This window comes from Diadema antillarum, unplaced genomic scaffold (genome assembly GCF_040938485.1).
Source record: "Diadema antillarum isolate AM-2024a unplaced genomic scaffold, OU_Dant_1.0 scf00000218, whole genome shotgun sequence".
Classification (NCBI taxonomy): domain Eukaryota; kingdom Metazoa; phylum Echinodermata; class Echinoidea; order Diadematoida; family Diadematidae; genus Diadema; species Diadema antillarum.
Window position 1 is genome coordinate 352,707 of NW_027271107.1, and position 24,354 is coordinate 377,060.

The window sequence follows — 24,354 nt, forward strand, 5'->3', positions numbered from 1 at the left end:
GATCTATAGTCTCTGTTTGGGAAACCACACATACAATGGATTGTCAACTAATCACCAATTAAAAAATAAGGGGATAGAGTTGTACACTTGTATGTGCCATGTATGAGGTTGTTTCATGGACATAGAGCTTGTAATGTTTGACAACTACTGAATGCGCATAATTTTTCATGAATTTTGCTTGTCAGCTCTAATATATTCACAAGATTAGCAACTCGTGAAAATATTACCTCCTGCAACATAAATACAAGTGTATACATGCTGTATTGTATATTGTCTGCAAGATGGAAATCACAACTTTTATCCAGAAAACAGATAACACTCACATTCCCTCAATGTGCTTCTCGATTGCAAATTTAAACACTTGCGGCATATTACACTTGCAAACTATGTATGTTGTGTACAGTTGTTCTTGCAACAAACTGGTACATGTACTTGGCAAGACTCTGAACTGTCTGTAATAATCAACATTTAGTCTAAATATTGTAAAATTGAATACATAGCTTTACATGAAGGTGAAATATATTCAGATCCCATTGTTTGAAAATAATTATTATCCAAAGAGGTCGATACATGTGAGGTCAAATGTTAGGAACAAACCCTTTCGGCAAATGAAATGTTTATAGGTGTGGAGCTTTGCTACTTGAGAAGAAAAACCGAGTTTATTTATTTTTGGGGGAGGGGGAAGGGGGATTCTAATTCATCAATGATTTATACAAGTAAAGTGCAATTGTCAAGAAAATGCTTTTAATATATTTGAACACATTATTATTTGAGACTGTGGTCTATTCTCCTTTCAAGCTTCTGACTTTATTCTTCTTTTGTCTGTACCAACTACTATGTTGTGTAAAAGTTAATGGAGGTCATGTACATAATACTTGTATAAAGTCATATACCCCTGCTGAGGGGTAAGGCATATTTTTTCCTTTTTTTAGTAAATTGGCAAAAACAAAAACAAAAAATACACGCACAAGGGGAAAAAAAAATGTGTTTGAGACGGAACACATTTCACAGAGGGTGATCATACATTGTCCTATCAAAAGTGCCCAATGGGTGATTTCACATCTCTGTTTCATTTCAGAGTCACAGAAAGAAGTTAGTCATTAGTATGCTTTTCTTTTTCCGCAGGTTTTAATATTGACTTTAGCATATGAATATGCTAGAATTTATATGTTGTTTTGATGCAGGAGTTATGGACTAGTTTAGTTGTAAATATGATATGCGATGGTATCTACTCTTTGTGCAGCTCTAACCGTATGTGAATTATTTTCTTGCAGGATGTAATTTAAGTGCACACATTTGTTTATTAGCGGTACTCTATGTATATTTCATAGTCATGTGGATAAAGGCATCAATTGGATGATTAAACCATTATTTCAAGAAAATTGAATAAAGTTGTGAAGCTCGATGTTATTTGAATGAGAAATTGATGATACAACAAGTGTGGTGTGTGTGAGTTGAAAACATGCCAAGAGTTCTGTCGTTCTGCAGATAATCATATATTATCTAGCATATTATAATGGTACACGTAATAATTGAAGAGTTGTACTGCAAAATGAGCTGAGTGCCAATTTTAAACATTTCAGAGTAAGTCCATCATCAAATGGAGCAAAATTAAACCTTTCCAGTAATATCTCACTTGTGACATAACAAGGAATATTCTAGAAGTTATGATTGAAAATATCCTGTATTTTCTTATTATTGTCTTTGTTTTTTTAGCAGATTTATTCAAAATATCTCAACAAGAATAGTTAGCTCGTTTTTAGATAAAACTCTTCAATTATATGGTCTTCTTTATCAAGTGCAGCCTTGTCAGTGTTACAGCTGTACCATTGTTCTACCAGAGGGCCCTGCCATTATTTTTTAACATGACATTCCCAAGTAATACACTTGGTTCGAGTGGGGCATAGTTGGTAAAAACGTCTTATCCCAAGGACGAAGGCATTTGATGGGATTCAAACTCTAGACATCCCATTGAAAATCAAGAGGCTTATCCACTGTAATATGCCACAGTGCCCACACTCTATCTTTGCATATCTTAGGGGAAGAGCTGATCCGTTTATTTGAAGCCATAATTCTCAAGGCGTCAAGTAATCATTTGAGAAGCAGAAGGATGTGAAAAAGGGTGCAAAATTCGTGAGGATTTTCTTCGGGTTCTGTACTGAACTAGAGTTTTCAGCCAGTGGTGTAGACTGTGATCAAAATAGGATTATGGTAGCTCGCAACAATGACCATGAATTGAAAATGTCACGAGGGTTTGAATAAAGCTTACTTTAATACTCTAATAGACATTGTCTGTAGACTAGTGTGAATGAACACATTTCATACCTGAGGTGAACATCCAATTCATATGCACATGATATACACGTATGTTTAATGCTGTATGAACTATGCGGTTCTGTTTGATTATTTTTTATTACGCTCTTCATGTTGGATGTTACAGCGTACTAAACCATTAGTCAGTGATTGACATGAAATTTGTGGCAGAAGCAAAGAGATTCCACTACTAAGACTAGATAGCATACACACCACCTTGGGCAGAATGGAGAGCAAGAGAGGAAAGGGTAGACAAAAGCATAATGATGCTCAGTAGCAGGTAAGATGGTTGCCCTTGTCGATGGAGCTCAGTAGTGTTTATACGGAGGTTACGAAGAGGGCGTTTGTCTTAAAAAAAAAGAAAAAAAGAAAGAAAGAGAGAAGAATTGTGAGGTAATGTCTGCAGCTGAGCGACCTAAAGTTGTTTTTACATGTCAGGTGAATGACGTTTGGCTTGCATTGCTTTGCTTGGTTTCTCTTGGTTTTGGCGTGCATTGTTTTTGATTTGTCTCCTTCTGGTGTTTTGTTGTTCTTTTTTTAACGCATTACCGAGTATTTCTGTTGTATTCTGTTGGTTAGACTTGGCGTGGGTTACTGTCGTTAAGCAAAATTTGCAGTACAACTACACCCAGTTATTAGGTTTTAAGAACAAGTTATATATATGATTGAGGATACAGTGGCGTATCTAGGGGGGGGGGGGGGGGGGCAAGGGGGGGGGCAGGTGCCCCGGGCGTCACTCCTTGGGGGCGCCAAAAACGAAAAAAAAAAACGAAGAAGGAGAAAAAAAAAGAGAAAAAAAAGGGGAAGAAAAGGAAGAAGAAGAAGAAGAAGAAGAAAAAAAAAAAAAAAACACCCTCGCCCGGTCGCGATTTTTTTTTCCGTAACCCTAACGCGTCGAAATTGCCCATTGTGTCACTTGAGCAAAGACTATCAGTGTACAAGTTGGTTTTTTGTACGCATGTGCGTGGACTTGGTTACGCGTTGAGTTCGTACTGTTAGGTACACGGTATATACAGAGTACCATTGGCATGGTCGTCTCCTAACCACCACAGAATCAGATTATACAATGTGAGAATGGACGCTGTCCTTCAACCAGAAACATAACAACGGGTTTGTGTGTATGGGTATGTGTATGCGCGTGTGTGAGTATGTTTGGGGTGTGTGTGTGTGTGTGTGTGTGTGTGTGTGTGTGTGTGTGTGTGTGTGTTTGTGTGTGTGTTTCCACTTCACATGTCATCGCCATCGCGTTCGGCTTTGCCTTAGGTGGTATTTCTGTAGTTTTGTTCGCCGTCTGCTGACACTTTTCCTGTGTCTCGTAAGACTTGCGTTACTAGGATGCATGCAAACTCGACGTCGTCATCAATATCTTGCAAAAAGTAAATTGGAAATCTAATTGAAGCTTGGAATAAATCAAAATCAAAGTATTACATATACGTAGCGACACGTAGCGGTAGGTTAGTGAAGCAACCTTCTTTGTCAAATTTGTAATCTGCTATTTACATGTAGATTAACGTCTGTATATCTTTTCATTTTACTCATGTTTGTATTCCCATATACACTCTAATATTGTATATCTTTTGTGTCATGTTTATGTGTAATCTCTGAGTATTGTATTCACTGGTTTGTTATATTGTTATTTATACTCTTTGTTTGTACTCTCATACCCCGAGGAGGGGGTCGAAAGAGTCAATAAAATTCACAAAATTCACAAATATTTAGGTCTACAGCTGCAGCGATTGCTATTGTTAACATCGATCATGTTTATTGAGCCCCACAAAACCAGATTCGAAAAGGACATTTGGTCTTGGGTAACACGGATGAACTCCTAAATTAATTTGGGTTTATCCTCCAACTTCATGATGATTCAGAAAGGCGTAGTATAGGCTCCTTTTTAGTTCAGGTTCATGTATATCGAGGTATATGATTATATATTCTCATGCAATAACATCCATGATGAAGATGGGGGAGCGAAGAGAAACTGCGGGAGGGGAGAGCTATAGTAATCATCGATTTTGATCGATGAAACCTCTCTAATCAGCTTTAAAAAGGCATTTTGGATCGGCATTAAAAATCAAAAGATGTGCTATTTCCATCAAAATCAATTCATTTTCCCAGTCCATACATGTACAAAATTGCTCTAGTATCACGGTTTGAATTGCTCTATCAATAATTTTTTGGTGTTCACTTTATCATTGCCAACTCTATAGTCCTTCTCATCACTTACCATCGTCACCTCTGCCACCACGACCATCACTGAAGGAAACCAAAAACTCAAAAGGAAATGCGGATTGAGTGAAAGCAGCAACATTAGTAGAACACATCAGTGAAAATTAGGAAAATCGGGCAATCGATGCAAAAGTTATGAATTTTTAACGTTTGGATGTTGGAACCACTGGATGCATGACATCATGTGTGGGCAACAACATAAAGAAAATATAAAGAAAACAAACATGCTTTCACTTTTCTTGAGTAATGGAAGAGCATTTGATTAACCACTTTCAGAAAGTATGTAGGGGGAATGATAACCTTAACATAATTCAGTATCAATTAAGTTGATGGAATGTATAATTTTATTGATTTTTTGTGTGGAATTCTCTTCATATTTCCTTTACATTAAAAATTGTTGCCCATCATGGTCTCTAGTAGTCTCTTTATTCAGTGATTACAACACAAAAAATATAAAAACGAAAAACTTTTCATCGATTGTCCGATCTTTCCTCAAACTTTCACTGATGTATAATGCTAATGTTGCTGCGTTCACTAAATCCATATTAGTCTTTGGGTTTTGGTTTCCTTTAATATCAACCAATCATCACTACCATCATTGCTTTTATTAGATTACCATGCACGACCATAAACATCATTACTATCATTTCACAACTGGATATTATCATCTTATCATCATCACTACGATTATCACTCGTATTACCATCGTATACATATCACCACAAGCAATATATCTTCCACCACTATCAATACTTTTTTCCATGTCATCAATCCATCAACAACAACTTCACGATATCTCTTTCAAAGTTTTCAGCATCATCATCATTATCATAAGTCTAAATAAGCATTGCGACTGGCAATATATTCATACTCGATCCCTCCCTCCAATGCCCACATGGCCTAGCACCCGTAATTGAAATGATGAAGAGAAACGATTGAATATTAAAACACTGATTTGTTTGTTTGTTTGTTTGTTTGTAATAACACTATAGCTGCATTCACACGTACAAAATAGCTGGTTACCGAGCGCGCTCCAAAACTCGAGAGTTCTTGTTATACTCGCAACTTTTTATAAACTTCATGATCGATATATATAAACAAACACCAGGCTTTAACTGGTATCAGATTCCCAGGTGGGTTCATTACTTTAAATGTGTATAAACCATTTGTTGTCGACTGACACCCAAAAAGGGAAGCCATGCGTGATTTGTTGTCTCGAAGTCGTGCAGTATCGTACACATAAAAAGTGATGAGATATTACAGCTGTGTAGAAGTTTACCAGTATATGAAGTTTATCAATATCAGCATAGCCATATGTTTACTATGTGAGAGAGAGAGAAAAAAAAAATCAAACCCACAGCTCCGATTCTCAAGTAAAACACATTTGTATAAGAGATTTGAAATGATCGTTTTATAATGTGTTATTTGGCACAAAATAATTTCACTTATTTTTGATAATATTAATCGATAACCAAATGAAAATTAATTTGCTCGATATTAGACAAATCTAAGATCTTTTCATTAAGTTGGAGCAACGAGCATTAGTTCAGAGTCACAGAGGCTACTTTCGAGTTTTTATGAAATACATTCATAGGAAACTGATAACTATAAGTTTGAACGATGATAGCACCCAAAATATCATGGTTACAGTTCATTATTGAGAAGGTTCGTTATTCAGAAGCTTCTTTATTCCGAAGGTTCGTTATTCCAAGGATTCGTTATTCCGAAGGTTCGTTATTCCGAAGTTTCGTCTTCCAAAGGTTTGTTATTCCGAAGGTTCGTTATGGACCCTATTATCATTGTCGGATCAATGAACCTTCTGAATAACGAACCCTATTTTATTTTCGGATTAGCGAACCTTCGGAATAACGAACCCCATTTCATTTTCGAATAAACGAGCCTTCAGAAAGCGAACCCTATTTTTTCGGATAAACGAACCTTCGGAATAACTCACCTGCGGAATAACGCCACATATGTTCGGATCAACATACCCTTTTTGATTTTCGGATTAACGAACCTTCGGAATAACGAATATCCGAAACACACAAATTCCCAATACTTAGAGGTTTGTTAACCCTAAATTCAAGAAAGGTTCGTTTATCCAAACATTTGTGACATATTCCGAAGGTTCGTTAGTCCGAAAATAAAATAGGATTTCTATTCCAAAGGCTCGTTTATTCGAAAATGAAATAGGGTTCGTTATTCCGAAGGTTCGTTAATCCAAAAATCAAACAGGGTTCTGGAATGCGGGTCATAAGGCTTTTTCAGTTCAAAAGTTATCTGGATGTCTATAACGTCCAAACGTTTTTCTGTCGGTCCTTTAAAAATTAGAAAGGTATCTTGTTATTTTAACGATTAAAAAACGTTTTTATAACGTCCAATTGAAACTTTTTGAATACGTCAAAAACCTTCCTGACAAATGATGTTCTGAAAATGTTTGACAAAACGTCCAAATAACGAACTTGGAACGTTTCAAGAACGTTTAGAAAGGTCCAAATGTCAGCTAGGACCCATATTTATATCATGATTGTACTTTGAGGTACTCACATGCGCTTTATTAGACCTTAACCGCCCACGATCTAAAAAAAGACGTCAAAATCACGTCCATTTTCCTTGTTTACATAGTTTTCGTGAAAAAGGCGTCTTTCAGACGTCTTCCTTTTTTCTTTTCCAATATACATCAAAAAGGCATGAATTAACGTGTAGATGACGTGCTCATGACGTTATTCTGACGTAAATCATGTCTTTAGAATTGTGATTTACACGTCATTTAAACGAATCTAATGACCACCAATGACATCTTTGTGACAACTTTTATTTGAGCAAAAATACGACATTGTTTATTGACGTCAGTTTGAAAAATACGACATATTCACGTCAGTTTGAAACGTTTATATGATGTCAAGTATCTGTGTTTATTTTCGTCTATAAGACTTTAGATTAGTAATCTACACGTCTTTACAACGTCTTCGTATAACCAACCAGGCGTCAGAAAGACGTCACAAATATGACGTCTTTTAGATATCTTCAAACAACAACACGACTTATTGGCGTCAGTTTGAGACGTCTAAATAGCGTCTATTTTCTCTGCTTATTTACCGCAAACAAACGACAGTTATTACGCCTTTCTAAAGTCTAGATAATGACGTCTCTCTATGTCTTCCATTTGAGCAAAAAGAAAAATCTTATTTTTGACAGTTGACTGACGTGAAATTGTCGTCGTTCTGACGACAGTATATGTCGCAAAGTGATATAACTCTATAAAATTATAATTCGTAGGCCTTATTATGAAGTCACAAAGACGTCGCAAAACTGACGTAAATTTCACGTCACGTCATTAATATGACGTGGTAATTAGGTTGCAAAGCAAAATAAATTTTATTTCACTAATACGTCGTAAATATGAAGTGAATAATACGTCTCAAAACTGACTTGAATTTTACGTCTTAACCCAGCTAACACAAAGACGTTTTCTCAACGTTCTTGAAACATTCCAAGTTCGTTATTTGAACGTATTGTCAAAACTTTTTCAGAACGTCTTCTGGTGGAAGGTTTTTCGACGTATTAAAATGTTTTAATTGGACGTTATAAAAACGTTTTTTTTTTTTTAACGGTAAGATAACACTAAAAAAAACTTTCTAAAGTTTCAAGGACCGACAGAAAAAACGTTTGGACGTTATAGACATCCAGATAACTTTTGAAAACCCTCTAGAACGTTTAAAAACGTTTTCTTTGTTTGTTTGTTTGCTTTTATTTCTGCATTCAATCAGATGCAATTTGAATGCAAACTTCAAAAAGTACAAAGACAAAGAATAACAAGTGCAGTGAAATAAATCGATAACAGTACATAGATTGATTCACATAGGTGATTGCATTGAGCAATGTAGATACACAGAAACACAAAATAAAATATACAGTATTTTTCAGTAAACAACAGAGATAATTGAATGCAGGAGACCACCATCATAAGCGATTACGCTTGAAATGGATGGAGGCCTCATAAAATGACTATCCAACGACATAACTCTCTTGGAGGAAGATGATCAGGTGAGTGCAGTGCAGTTGCAGGTGAGAGTGCAGGATGCAGTTGAAGGAAGAAAATAGAGATTGACAATAAGATGACAATCTATACTATAAATATTTGTTAGCTCAATTGGTTTGGAGAATATAATTCTATCAAATATCGTTTAAGTGAAGCTTTCAAAGAATAAATACTTGAACAAGACTTTATATTATCCGGAGATTATTCCAAATATCCGGACCCGAATGTCTTATAGATTTATGTGTCACTAATAATTTGGGATTCAAAAGGTGGAAATTTCTACATATACGAGTAGGTTATGAATGGACAGAAGTATTGACCCTTAACATGTTATCAAACAATGATGGAAGTTGATGATGTATATATTTGAACATAATTACTGCTACTTGAATAATATTCAAATCAAAAACCTTCAATGTTTTAAGCTCATGAAATAAAGAATCAGTATGAGCCAGAAAATGCGATCCTGTACAAATACGTATAACTTTCTTTTGTAATTTAAGTATAGAATTTATTGTGGTAGAGCCGCAAGTACCCCATACAACATTGTATGGAATTATATAATAGAAATAAAGTTGAACGAGGAAGAAAGAACTTCAGCTTGGAAATTATCCCTATATTTCTAGAAATACACGTTGTAACATGATGTAAATGCTCATTCCAAGTCAAACTTTCATCTATATATACTCCTAGAAATTTTGAATTAATTTTCTTTTCTAATGGGATATCATCAATGTTAATATGTATCAACGTATCTTCATTATGAGAATGAAGTTTGAAATGAATAAAAATGAGTCTTTTTTATATTCAAAGAAAGTTTATTAGACTTAAACCAATTTGATACTTTACTAATTTCAATATTTAAAGTGTCATTTAAAATCTTAAGATCTTTATGAGAACAAAATATATTCGTATCATCAGCAAATAGAACAAAAGAGAGAAGAGAGGATGTATTTATGATATCATTAACATAAAGAAGGAATAATAATGGGCCTAGAATTGAGCCTTGAGGAACACCACATTTAATTAAAAGGGGGTCAGATTCACAACCATTAAAAATAACATATTGTCTTCTATTAGTTAGATATTCTTTAAGCCATAAAAGTGCTTGTCCTCGAATACCATAATGACTAAGTTTTGTGAGTAAAATAGAATGATCAAGAGTATCGAATGCTTTACTCAAATCACAAAATATACCTGCAACATGTTCTTTGTTTGCAAAAGCACTCGTAATTTTGTCATAAATTTGTATTAGTGCTAAATCAGTTGAATAATTTTTTTCTGAAACCATATTGATTGGGAATAAGTAAACCATACTTATTAATAAATTTAAGAAGTCTATTATAAACAATTTTTTCTAAGGTTTTGGATATACTAGGCAATAAAGAAATAGGACGATAATTGCTAATATCATCTTTTTTATGTACAGGATTAACTTTCGCTATTTTTCAGCAGATCAGGGAAAATACCTTGTGATAAAGAAAGATTAAATATATCACTTAACGGTTCTGCGAGTGGATAAACTATTTCTTTCAATAACATCATACTTATTTTATCAGAACCACAAGATTTAGAACTATTTAAAGATTTAGTGATACTAATGATTTCATTGGGACTTGTTGGATTAAAATAGACTCTTGATTTTGGTCAAAAAGATAATCTGTAAAATGAGCAGAAGTATTGCTAATTTTAGTAGCAAGTTCCGGACCGATATTAACGAAAAATGAGTTAAATGAATTAGCATACATATTGGGATCATTTATTTTAATACCGTTTAATGTGATATCATCCGTTGGCGGAGAATCAGGCTTTTTTACCTAGGACCTCTTTAATAATTTTCCATGTTGCATTGATATTCGAAGAAACCTTTTTCATTCTATCAGAAAAATATAATCTGCGGGATAAACGAATCAATTTTGTCAATTTATTTCGATAAACTTTATACATATTCAAATTAAGTTCAGTTGGGTTACGAATATGTAACTTATACAAAAAAATTACGAGTGTTTATGGATTTTCAAAATACCTTTTGTAATCCAAGGATTTCTTGGTTTATTTCGGTTACTTTTTAGTCTGCATAAAGGAATATTATTTTCATAATAATACAATAATTTATCATTAAAACATTTATATGCCAAATTAACATTGTTAATACTATAAATATCTGTCCATTCCTCTAAAAATAAATTCTGTTTCAATAATTCCACATTACGTTTTGACTCTTTATAATACCATATTTTATCATGTAATTTATTACGACCCACTTTACATTCACAAATTGAAAATACTGGTAAATGATCAGAAACTTCAGAACATAATATACCCCCCATAATTGTATTATTATATACATTCGAAAATATATTATCAATCTGAGTTGATGAGTGTGGATTTATCCTGGTGGGTTTATTGATAATCGACATAAAACCATATGAATACATTAAATGCATAAAATTAAGGGAATTATTGTTATCGGATGTGGGGGAAAAGTTAATGTTGAAATCACCAAAACTAAAAACATGTTTACTTTCATTACCTATCTTATGGAGATATAAATCCAATTCATCACAAAATAATTCACAATTCAGATCAGGGGGTCGATGAATTAAACCTATAATAACGTTTTTAGAGATTGGGTTCTCAATTTCAATAAATAACGTTTCTGCATATCTTAACGTGATTTCAGAACGGATTTTGAACTGTAAATTTTTCGCAATATAAAACGCAACACCGCCACCCCTTTTTCCTTGACGATCAGCCCTAACTAATTTATGATTGGGTAAATTAAAGATATCTGGGGAGTTTTGATGTAACCAAGTTTCACTTATTCCAATAACAGAAAATTCAAAATTGTTTAAAGAGTGCAAAAGATTTTCTAAATATTCAAAATTTTTATTCAAACTCCTAGAGTTTATATGAAGAAGTGAAATATTATCTGAACTATATACGATACAATATCATTGAATTCAAGGGGTGTGTAATATTTACTGCCGCGCATAGGCATAACGTCAGCAGGAATATCGGGGGTATTCACATGTGACGCCATTCTGTAATACAGAAATGTAAATTACTGGAGATTTGAGAGACAACAACTGCATAGGTGCTAATGTGCATTTTGTAAGTGCATACTACTGTGCAGGTGTGTGTACAAAGTGCAAATGTGTGTGGGGTTTCAATATACAATACAAAATTTGTTACAATTAGACCCATCTTGGTCACAGTTACAATAATTACTAGTACGCAATTACAACAGATCACCAGGGGATAGCCGGACCACTCAGTATAAAGGTGTTGTGTTTTAAAACACGTACAGACAGAGAATTCAAGGACCGTGACACTTGCCCAGTTAAAGTTCAGGGAGACTTTCCCGTATACAGGGGGGGGGGGGGGGGGGGGAGGGGAGTAAAGGGGAGTAAACAGTAAAGGTACATTTCTTGCAACATCTGTATTGGCTATTGAATGTGGGACTTTTAACCATGCACCCATTAACACACGTATCAGAGAAAAAAAAACAGTACAAATACTGAATGGAAATCAGGGTGTTAATAGCAACCCGTTTAACATGCGTCAAACGCAGGTGCTACTTGCAGGTGCTACTTGCAGTTTTAAGAACGTTCGAAAAAAGGCTTATGACCCGTTTCAGAACCCTGTTTGATTTTTGGATTAACGAATCTCGGAATTACGAACCCTATTTCATTTTCGAATAAACGATCTTTTGGAATAGCGAACCCTATTTTATTTTCGGACTAAAGAACCTTCGGAATAACGTCACAAATGTTCGGATTAACGAACCTTTCTTGAATTTAGGGTTAACAAACCTCTTAGTATATAGGGAATTTGTGTGTTTCGGATATTCGTTATTCCGAAGGTTTGTTAATCCGAAAATCAAGTAGGGTATGTTATTCCGAACATTTGTGACGTTATTTCGCAGGTTAGTTATTCTGAAGGTTCATTTATCCGAAAAAAATAGGGTTCGCTTTCTGAAGGCTCGTTTATTCGAAAATGAAATAAGGTTCGTTATTCCGAAGGTTCGCTAATCCGAAAATAAAATAGGGTTCGTTATTCCGAAGTTTCATTGCTCCGACAATGAAATAGGGTCTGCAACGAACCTTCGGAATAACGAGCTTTGTTTCATTCTAGGATTAACGAACCTTTGGAAAACGAAACTTCGGAATAACGAACCTTCGGAATAACGAATCCTTGGAATAACGAACCTTCGGAATAAAGAACCTTCTGAATAACGAACCTTCTCAATAACGAACTGTAACAATTATATTTTGGGTGCTATCATCGTTCAAACTTATAGTTATCAGTTTCCTATGAATGTATTTCATAAAAACTCGAAAGTAGCCTCTGTGACTCTGAACTAATGCTCGTTGCTCCAACTTAATGAAAAGATCTTAGATTTGTCTAATATCGGGCAAATTAATTTTCATTTGGTTATCGATTAATATTATCAAAAATAAGTGAAATTATTTTGTGCCAAATAACACATTATAAAACGATCATTTCAAATCTCTTATACAAATGTGTTTTACTTGAGAATCGGAGCTGTGGGTTTGATTTTTTTTTCTCTCTCTCTCACATAGTAAACATATGGCTATGCTGATATTGATAAACTTCATATACTGGTAAACTTCTACACAGCTCTAATATCTCATCACTTTTTATGTGTACGATACTGCACGACTTCGAGACAACAAATCACGCATGGCTTCCCTTTTTGGGTGTCAGTCGACAACAAATGGTTTATACACATTTAAAGTAATGAACCCACCTGGGAATCTGATACCAGTTAAAGCCTGGTGTTTGTTTGTATATATCGATCATGAAGTTTATAAAAAGTTGCGAGTATAACAAGAACTCTCGAGTTTTGGAGCGCGCTCGGTAACCAGCTATTTTGTACGTGTGAATGCGGCTATAGTGTTATTACAAACAAACAAACAAACCAACCAACAAATCAGTGTTTTAATATTCAATCGTTTCTCTTCATCATTTCAATTACGGGTGCTAGGCCATGTGAGCATTGGAGGGAGGGATCGAGTATGAATATATTGCCAGTCGCAATGCTTATTTAGACTTATGATAATGATGATGATGCTGAAAACTTTGAAAGAGATATCGTGAAGTTGTTGTTGATGGATTGATGACATGGAAAAAAGTATTGATAGTGGTGGAAGATATATTGCTTGTGGTGATATGTATACGATGGTAATACGAGTGATAATCGTAGTGATGATGATAAGATGATAATATCCAGTTGTGAAATGATAGTAATGATGTTTATGGTCGTGCATGGTAATCTAATAAAAGCAATGATGGTAGTAATGATTGGTTGATAATAAAGGAAACCACAACCCAAAGACCAATATGGATTGAGTGAACGCAGCAACATTAGCATTATACATCAGTGAAAGTTTGAGGTAAAATCGGACAATCGATGAAAAGTGTTTCATTTTTATATTTTTTGTGTTGTAATCACTGAATAAAGAGACTACTAGAGACCATGATGGGCAACAATTTTTAATGTAAAGAAAATATGGAGAGAATTCCACACAAAAAATCAATAAAATTATACATTCCATCAACTTAATTGATACTGAATTATGTTAAGGGTATCATTCCCCCTATACTCTCTGAAAGTGGTTAATCAAATGCTCTTCCATTACTCAAGAAAAGTGAAAGCATGTTTGTTTTCTTTATATTTTCTTTATGTTGTTGCCCACACATGATGTCATGCATCCATTGGTTCCAACATCCAAACGTTAAAAATTCATAACTTTTGCATCGATTGCCCGATTTTCCTAACTTTCACTGATGTGTTCTACTAATGTTGCATTTCCTTTTGGGTTTTTGGTTTCCTTCAGTGATGGTCGTGGTGGCAGAGGTGACGATGGTAAGTGATGAGAAGGACTATAGAGTTGGCAATGATAAAGTGAACACCAAAAAAATTATTGATAGAGCAATTCAAACCGTGATACTAGAGCAATTTTGTACATGTATGGACTGGGAAAATGAATTGATTTTGATGGAAATAGCACATCTTTTGATTTTTAATGCCGATCCAAAATGCCTTTTTAAAGCTGATTAAATTAAAATATTTATAGAGAGATTTCATCGATCAAAATCGATGATTACTATAGCTCTCCCCTCCCGCAGTTTCTCTTCGCTCCCCCATCTTCATCATGGATGTTATTGCATGAGAATATATAATCATATACCTCGATATACATGAACCTGAACTAAAAAGGAGCCTATACTACGCCTTTCTGAATCATCATGAAGTTGGAGGATAAACCCAAATTAATTTAGGAGTTCATCCGTGTTACCCAAGACCAAATGTCCTTTTCGAATCTGGTTTTGTGGGGCTCAATAAACATGATCGATGTTAACAATAGCAATCGCTGCAGCTGTAGACCTAAATATTTGTGAATTTTGTGAATTTTATTGACTCTTTCGACCCCCTCCTCGGGGTATGAGAGTACAAACAAAGAGTATAAATAACAATATAACAAACCAGTGAATACAATACTCAGAGATTACACATAAACATGACACAAAAGATATACAATATTAGAGTGTATATGGGAATACAAACATGAGTAAAATGAAAAGATATACAGACGTTAATCTACATGTAAATAGCAGATTACAAATTTGACAAAGAAGGTTGCTTCACTAACCTACCGCTACGTGTCGCTACGTATATGTAATACTTTGATTTTGATTTATTCCAAGCTTCAATTAGATTTCCAATTTACTTTTTGCAAGATATTGATGACGACGTCGAGTTTGCATGCATCCTAGTAACGCAAGTCTTACGAGACACAGGAAAAGTGTCAGCAGACGGCGAACAAAACTACAGAAATACCACCTAAGGCAAAGCCGAACGCGATGACGATGACATGTGAAGTGGAAACACACACACAAACACACACACACACACACACACACACACACACACACACCCAAACATACTCACACACGCGCATACACATACCCATACACACAAACCCGTTGTTATGTTTCTGGTTGAAGGACAGCGTCCATTCTCACATTGTATAATCTGATTCTGTGGTGGTTAGGAGACGACCATGCCAATGGTACTCTGTATATACCGTGTACCTAACAGTACGAACTCAACGCGTAACCAAGTCCACGCACATGCGTACAAAAAACCAACTTGTACACTGATAGTCTTTGCTCAAGTGACACAATGGGCAATTTCGACGCGTTAGGGTTACGGAAAAAAAAAATCGCCGCCCGGTCGGGGGGGGGGGGGGGGGGCAGAAAATCAAATCAAACAAGATAAAAACAAAACATGATGATGCGGACAAAATGACAATGCATATTGTGTTCACACATGTCATTTTATATTTAGCAGGCAAAATGTTACACGGAGCAGCGGCTGCAGTTTCTTTCGTTCTGAAGCGATCGCCGATTGGATCAAAGGAGGGCGCCAACGGTTTCGAACATCAAGGGGGGCGCAAAAAATTCAAACAAGATAAGAACAAAACGTAATGATGACGCGGAAATATACAAATTTCGGCTCACTCGCTCGTTCACTCTCTCCTCAGTTTGTTCGTATAAATCGTTATCTATAAGGCCGTCACTATATCTTGATTAGAATTGTAAGATTTAATAAACAAAGAATAACAAGAATTCCATGTTTTGTAAGCTGAATTACAAAAATTTTCGGCGTGCTCGCTGCGCTCGCTCGGCAAAATTTATCAAAAAAAGAAAAAGAAAAAGAAGAAGATAAGAACAAAACGTGATGATGACGCGGAAATATACAAATTTCGGCTCACTCGCGCGTAGTAATTTAGAGTATTTTTTCAAGTCCTCTGTTTGTTGGTATATATCGTTTTCGATAAGGCCGTCACTATATCATGATTAGAATTGTAAGATTTAATAAGCAAAAAAAATGACAAGAATTCCATGTTTTGTAAGCTGAAATACAAAATTTTCGGCTCGCTCGCTGCGCTCGCTCGCCAAAATTTTATCCAAAAAAAAAAAAGAAAGATAAGAACAAAATGTGATGATGACGCGGAAATATACAAATTTCGGCTCGCTCGCTGCGCTCGCTCGCCAAAATTTTATCAAAAAAAAGAAAGAAAGATAAGAACAAAATGTGATGATGACGCGGAAATATACAAATTTCGGCTCACCTGCGCGTACTAAGATGGAGTATTTTTTTCAATCCTCAGTTTGTTCATGTAAATCGTTATCTATAAGGCCGTCACTATATCTTGATTAGAATTGTAAGGTTAAAATAAACAAAAAATTACAAGAATTCCATGTTTTGTAAGCTGAAATACAAAAATTTTCGGCTCGCTCGCCGAAGTTTATCAAAAAAAAAAGAGAAGATAAGAACAAAACGTGATGATGACGCGGAAATATACAAATTTCGGCTCACTCGCGCGTAGTAATTTAGAGTATTTTTTCAAGTCCTCAGTTTGTTAGTATAAATCGTTAGGTTATCTATTAGGCCGTCACTATATCTTGATTAGAATTGTAAGATTTAATAAGCAAAAAATGACAAGAATTGCATGTTTTGTAAGCTGGAATACAACAATTTTCGGCTCGCTCGCTGCGCTCGCTCGCCAAAATTTGTCACACACAAACAAAAGATAAGAGCAAAACGTGATGATGACGCGGAAATATACAAATTTCGGCTCACTCGCGCGTACTAAGTTGGAGTATTTTAGCTTGTTGGTATAAATCGTTGTTTATAAGGCCGTCATTATATCTTGATTAGAATTGTAAGATTTAGTAAGCAAAAAATGACAAGAATTCCATGTTTTGTAAGCTGAAATACAAAAAAAATTTCGGCTCGCTCGCTGCGCTCGCTCGCCAAAATTGATCACAATTTATTACATTTAAATCACTCAAAAAAGACCCCTTTTCAGTGCTTGAAAAAGCATAAGCATAAAGTCCCTACCGGGATGGGGTTGGGGTTGAACACTTTTTCAGAAATTAGGGGCGTAGATTTCCGCACTTGCCCCGGGCGCCGTTTTCCCTAGATACGCCACTGTGAGGATATTAAGACACGTCATTTTGCTTTGTTTAATTCCCTCGTTTTCTTATGGTGCTCAGGCGTTTGATAAGAAGAGATAGTGATGCGAAAAAGATTATAGGAAAGAAAAACGAAAGGAAAAGTTTTTAAACTAATGTAGACTGGGAAAAGGTCTTATGACTCTCGACAAAAAGAAAAAAAGACAATGGCTTTCCGGATATACATCATGAATCATATTTCATGGTATATCTGTATAGCCTACATCACTAAATACGTTTCATGTTATATTGTATGTATCATGGAATACATTTCATGTTACATTTTGATTGATTGCAGGACAGACTATAATCAGCATCCGCAGTATTGAGGAAAAGAGGAGAAATTAATCCCCCTGTCGACTCAGCTCAGGATTTCCCGCCGTCACCCCGAGACGTACAATGTATTGCAAAATAGCCTGGTTGCAGTAAAAGCCCGTGGTGTAATTATGGAGCTGCTTTCCAATCGTTGATTATGCATACAACATGTGACAGAACCGCGCTATTATCTGCACATTATTGATCACCTGGCGCGCGTGCTCACTATAGCTGGCTGTCTTTTACATTACTGCCGTATTTATAAAACTGTAAATGCTACACCTTTTTTCTTCTTCCTCCCCCCCCCCCCTCCTCACCTTTTCGTGAAAACGATCGAATATGTCGTCTTTGCTGTAGGCATTTATGAATACCTGAGCTTACTGTTTTGTTTTAGGGCTGATGTATTTCATTTCCATGTCATTTATCCTTTATGTATATCCTTCTGCCGGTGTTTCTCTTACAGTTTAGTTTGGCTTGACTAGATTTTGCTGATGGTTTTTCATCGGTTGCTCATGTTGAAACCTTGTAGAGTTTTGATTTCTCTTCATCAAAATTGTGTTGGATTAGTTCATTGATTCGAAGTTTTCTGAATGTTAAATTAGCAATGAAATCACAATAAATTTGCAGAGGCATGTTGTAATTAACATGGCGCAGACACATGCCGTGAGTATGATTTTACCTTCAGGGACCCAGTGATATGCATAGGGCCTATTATTGTCACCGTATGATAGTGGATAAAGAAAAACAAGTAGGAATGAAAATAACTCTCTAGACATTTACTTTTTTGGTACATTTTCGTTAATTCATAGTAAAATACGTCTGAATAAATGACCTGCCTCGCACAAAATATTGACTCTTTCACAAAGGCGTTCAGTGTTTTTTCTTTCCAATTCTCATCAAGTAGGTCTTGGTCTTTTTTTTTTTTCTTTTTTTTTTCGTTGATAGGGGACTGCACTATACAGTAGTCTTTGATTTTCAGCTTTAGAGGGTGAAGGGGAATCTTGAAACCTGATTTAGAAAAAAAAACAACCACTAGTGTAAGTGGATAAACTCTCATTGTTGGGATATGCAGTGGCTGCACAAGATTTCTGTTTACACCAATGTCGTTACATCTAAAATTGATCGCTCACGGAAATGCATTATCAATCCCGGGTCTGTCCGCACACCCAACGACAGAGAAAAATTGCACCCATTACAAAGGATATAGGGGAAAAAAACCGTTTCTCCCAGCACGCGCCTCTTACAATAATTGGAAGCTGCAGTGCGCGGGATCGTTGACTTTCCTGGTTGTTCCTTCGTATTCGCACGCAACGTACGTACGACACACACGCACACGCGCTTTGCGTGCCTGGTAGCTCGCGCCATTCACGATGTTGTATTCAAGAAGAGCATAAAAGCGCACAGCCGCCCTTTCAAGCGTCCTATCCCGTTCCGTCTCAGGCTGGAGAGGTATCTGTGAGTAGAACACCTGTTCACCGCTAGCCTAGGATATTTACATTTCTCGATATCCACAAACAACCCGATCGGGTTCGAGCATTGCGCCAGTAGAGACAAAACTCGTTGCATACTAACATGGATAAAGGAGCAGCCGCACGAAGGCAGAGTGTTCATGACAATTTCCTTGCCAAATTCAAAGGAATAGGTTCAGAAAAGCTGTCGGCTGACCAGTTTGCACAGATCTGGGAAAACTATGACACAAACGGTAAGTCCTCGATTTATTAACGTACTGTTTATTAATCCCCCCAAAACAGAAACCCACCTTCTTATGTGCGAATAAACATAATAATGATAAGATTCTACGCGGCGTGGATTAATGGCGTCTTGACCCTGCCAGCAAGCCTGCGATAAATGCATTAGTGAATCTGTCCACTGGCGTAGCATAAACTCGGTACTCGCTTCACATCTAACGTTGATGACACGAATTATTCAGTGAGCCTCGAGTGGGGTTGATGCCTGAAGCTTGGATCGCCGTATAATGTACGCTTTCTGGTTGCAAGCACTGCAATTGGACCGTAGTGTGGTGGTAGGCTTTTTTCCCACTCTCAAAGAGTGAACGGATTATTTCACACAGCGGTTTACTGCTAGTGGGCATTTCGTTCATGCTGTCTCGACTTATTCAACCGTAATATTCGGCGTAAAAGTAAATCTGCAACTGCAGTTTGTGCTTCGTGATTGCAATTTGAAAAATACGTCGACTACTGACAATTCACGAAATCTTCATTTTGGTAGTGAAGTTTCAATTCCCATTGCACATTCCTATATTCCAAAAAATCAATGAATGAGATAAACACATTATTTACCAATTTGAAATTCACGTATGACAATGTGTCAAAGATATTAGTCTGTGATTCGAAATTTTCTGACGTGCCTGGCACATCAGACGACCCCGATATTTGAATAATGAGATAAAGTGAGTATGTGAAGTTCGATTATTTACTTTTTAGGTTGTGAGAGAAAAATTGTAGTCAGTATGAACATAATAAGATGAATAGATATGAATAAATATTCATATGTTCGTTCATTATGCTCATGTTAACAGACAATAAAGTCCCTTGTACCATTGCATCCTTGCATCATTACAAAAGCATATGCACAAGCAAACAAACTTAACAAAATGACAAGTGTGTAACGAGACTTTGTTGAGAAAATGATTTGGAAAGAGTATTTTTACTCTTCTTGACCAACTTCTGTGTGAAGATGAGAATGATTTGCTCTGTCATACATAAGTTAGCACACATTCAAGGAAAATACAAACCAACAGTCACTTTTCATAAGTTATTTTTGCGGGTTATGAAGCATTCTGCTACTGGTGCATGCTTCACTACTTTTTTTTTTTTTTGGGGGGGGGGGGTTGTCATCCGTCTTTGACGTCTTTACACCTATCCTGACACTTTTCATGTTTTGTCTTGTTTTGTTTGTTTGTTTGTTTGTTTTTCGGCTGAGTAAACACAACTTCAAAACAACCCTGCCGAAAAAAATCTGCTCAAAACGTGTTCATTCAATTAAGGGAAAGGGGAGTTATATACATATATATATATATATATATATACATACATATTATATATACATATATCTTATATATATATAGGTCCCTTTGTACCATAATTATGTATTATAAGAAAGTATAGATAATGCATACCTGTGATGATACCTACGGCACAATGTGTGTGCATTATGTATAGTATAAACAGTATCTACATTACACTGAGAGTCACTTAGGCAAAGAGAGAGAGAGAGAGAGAGATTATTATGTAATATATATATATATATATATATATTATATATATAATATATATATCATATATATATATATAAGTATATATTTATATGCATATATATTCACATGAAATTAAAGAATAAGAGATGTTGACATGGGTGCAATGGGGTGTTTGCCGGGTCGTGACTGCTGTTAATGAGTCAGCGAGGCGAGTTTGTGCTGTGGGGCTCCAATCCGTAGCGGCAAAATTGTCTGGACTGAGAGAGGGTAAGTACTGTTTTATGAACCTCGAGGGCACGGCCACTCTCGACTTAAGTATAAAGTACACCGTCATGGTTAGGGGTGGGGACGCTGAACAAAACTTCACGTCTTAATTCGTCCTGGGTTTTCGGGCCTAGATTTCATTATTAGTCTTGTGGGGGTCATTGCGAAGAATTTCTCACTTAATTATGATCCTTTTATATAGCCTTTTTCTTGATATTATTCTGGCGTAAGAACAAAGATGATTGTCTTTGACCGTGCAATCATCCATTTAGTACTAATAATTGTAAAGATCTGTTATTACGTAAACGGTAATGGCAATGGTATCGAAAAACATCGTGCTTATAACTCTCTTCAATACTAATATATCATATTTGTATTATAATTTCCTGCTTTCTGTTTTGCCTTGATATCAACGGTGCATCATATTATTGCTTTTAAGTCATACCGGCCACCACGCACACACAAACACAAAAATCCGACCACAAACAAACAGTGAATTAAAAACAAAACAAAACAATGCAGACAGTCGAGATGACATAAACGAGGAATGGATGATTCCAACGAATGGACCTGCGGAAGAACAGTCTCCGGACTGAAGTATTATGTGCCGTGCTGAAATAAATGAATGAAATGAAATGAAATGAAATGAAAAGGAAATACCAAAATATCTCATACACAAGATGGTTTTCTCGACATTTTTTTTTTTGTTGTTGTCGTCAAGAGCATGCACACATCTCAACAAGCGGCCGTGCTTCATGACATTGAGCAGCAGCATTTAGGTACAAGTGTCACGTCGTGTTTTGTTTTACCCTCCACTGCGATAGTCAAGTCCTATTCAGGGGGATTCCACCTCCAGCGACAACCCTCCTTGTTTTACGGCGTCAAGTTGTGTAAGGGTACTCCATTTCAATCCACGGAGTTATCTAACAGTCGCAAGTTACTTGATTTGAATACGAAGTGATGGTATAGCGATTCGTCTGAATGGAAGCGAATAACAAATGCACTAGCATTGTAACAGCAATTAACCTTGTGTAAAGAATCGCTTGGGGCGTTCGAAGCGGTCCTCATGGTCGCACGTCGAGATCGTAGATAATTATAAGCACTCTACTACGAAATTTGCATACACCACAGATAGACACACATTCATACACACACACAGACACACACACACACGCACCCACACACACAAAGATAAAGGAAGTCACACGCCTACCCCTTCCCCTTTTTAATACACAAACACGCGAACATGCATGTATTCATGACATAAGTGTATTCTGTACGCCGAAAGAGAAACAGAAAAATAATGACACACATTCGTCTCTCGAACAGCCCTTTTTACTGCTGGGCGAGTCAGCCAGGTCATCAAATTTCAATTATTCCCTAACTATACGCGGCGTGGTGCAGTGACTTTAGTCCGTCGGAACTTTCAGCAATGCATAACAAAATGCCATATATTATATAATTAATTGTTTCACAAACAACGTTTGTTATGACCCAGTTTACTTTAGACCGAAGATTGATGATACTCGTATAAATTGGTATTGTCGGAAACTCGACGTGTAAAAGTGTAATTAACGGAAGAAGGCTCAACGCCTTTGATATCACGAAGCTCTCGTCAATCACTTTTAGTGCTTGTGATCATGGCCTCAAAGCTGACATTGCAACCCAGTTATAAACTTGCCTCAGATGTTAATATCCCAGTAGGATCTTTGGTGATTCTTATTGTTATACTGACATCACTGTATTGTATTCTGCTGGTAAACCGAACACATATTTGCAGATGCTCAGATGCTAAGTACTAAATGTTGAATTGCTCTTAAGTCTCGAACACAGTCATCCAAACACTGAAATTTCTAACACATTCAACTTGCAGTATACTAGCACATACGATAGAACAAAAGACTCAGTTCCGTGGTCATCAGTTGCCATGTGATTAGAGGGGAAAAGAAATGAAACGCGCTATAACATTTCCGTCAGGCATATACGTAATTTCAAGTCAAAGATTATACCAATATCTTACCCTTGTAAACTTCAATTGTATACTTCAATTACCTTTGCTTATATTTGATATGATAAAAATTGTTATTTTACCTCACTGTGTATTTTCTGTGAAAGACAGATAATGATTGTATTAAAAAAACATAAACATTAAACTGTAATAATATGGTAAAAGAAGCTAAAGCTGAATTACACGTGTTTAAAAAATATCATTTCCGTATTCACATATCCAAAACTACAAAATTTGTAAGCGTAAAAACGAAGCTCAGAAAAATTCATAGTGAAGTAAGCAATAATGAATTTCCATCTATTCATGGACTACATGGACAGTGGCCGCTCGCTTGAACGACAGTCCTCAAGGATAATGCCTTTGTTGTATAGACAACGTCGGGCTGTTTGCTTATTAACATGATTAATATGCATGAGGCATTCAATTCAATTTGCTTGGCATGATGCAGGCCGTACAACTTACGAAATTAATTAGGTCCGTAATCCGCCGTGCCTCCAATATTTACTCAGCCCTGGGAAGCAAACAGATTCGAGAACAGGTGCTCAAAATGACGTCCACTTTGATGCCTCTTCAAACTGACATTGAAATCTGTGTTTATCTATGATGTTCATCTATAGGCCTACAGATCTTCGAAGACTGTCAGACATATTGTTGCGTCATATACATTATCTATTCATATGCGTAATATATCATTTCTTTTGTGTCAAGATGTAATTTAGCATGCATGCGTGTACTCAGATGCGCCCTAACATTCACACACACACATGCATAATGGAAATATACGTGCATATATATATATATATATGTACATATATATATTTACATATGTATATATATAACTATATATATATATATATATATATATATATATATGTGTGTGTGTGTGTGTATGTGAGTGTGTGTGAGTGTGTGTGTGTG

The 24,354-nt window shown here is 36.0% G+C and overlaps 1 protein-coding gene across 1 annotated transcript in view; it reads left to right on the plus strand.

Moving 5' to 3' along the window:
* The first annotated feature begins 19,383 nt into the window (after positions 1 to 19,383).
* Positions 19,384 to 24,354, plus strand: part of LOC139724512 (secretagogin-like) — a 102,592-nt gene continuing 97,621 nt past the window's right edge. Inside the window, exon 1 of the mRNA XM_071635646.1 lies at positions 19,384 to 19,649. Coding sequence (XP_071491747.1) covers positions 19,520 to 19,649 — 130 coding nt within the window. The 5' untranslated portion in view covers positions 19,384 to 19,519. The remainder of the gene's footprint in view (positions 19,650 to 24,354) is intronic.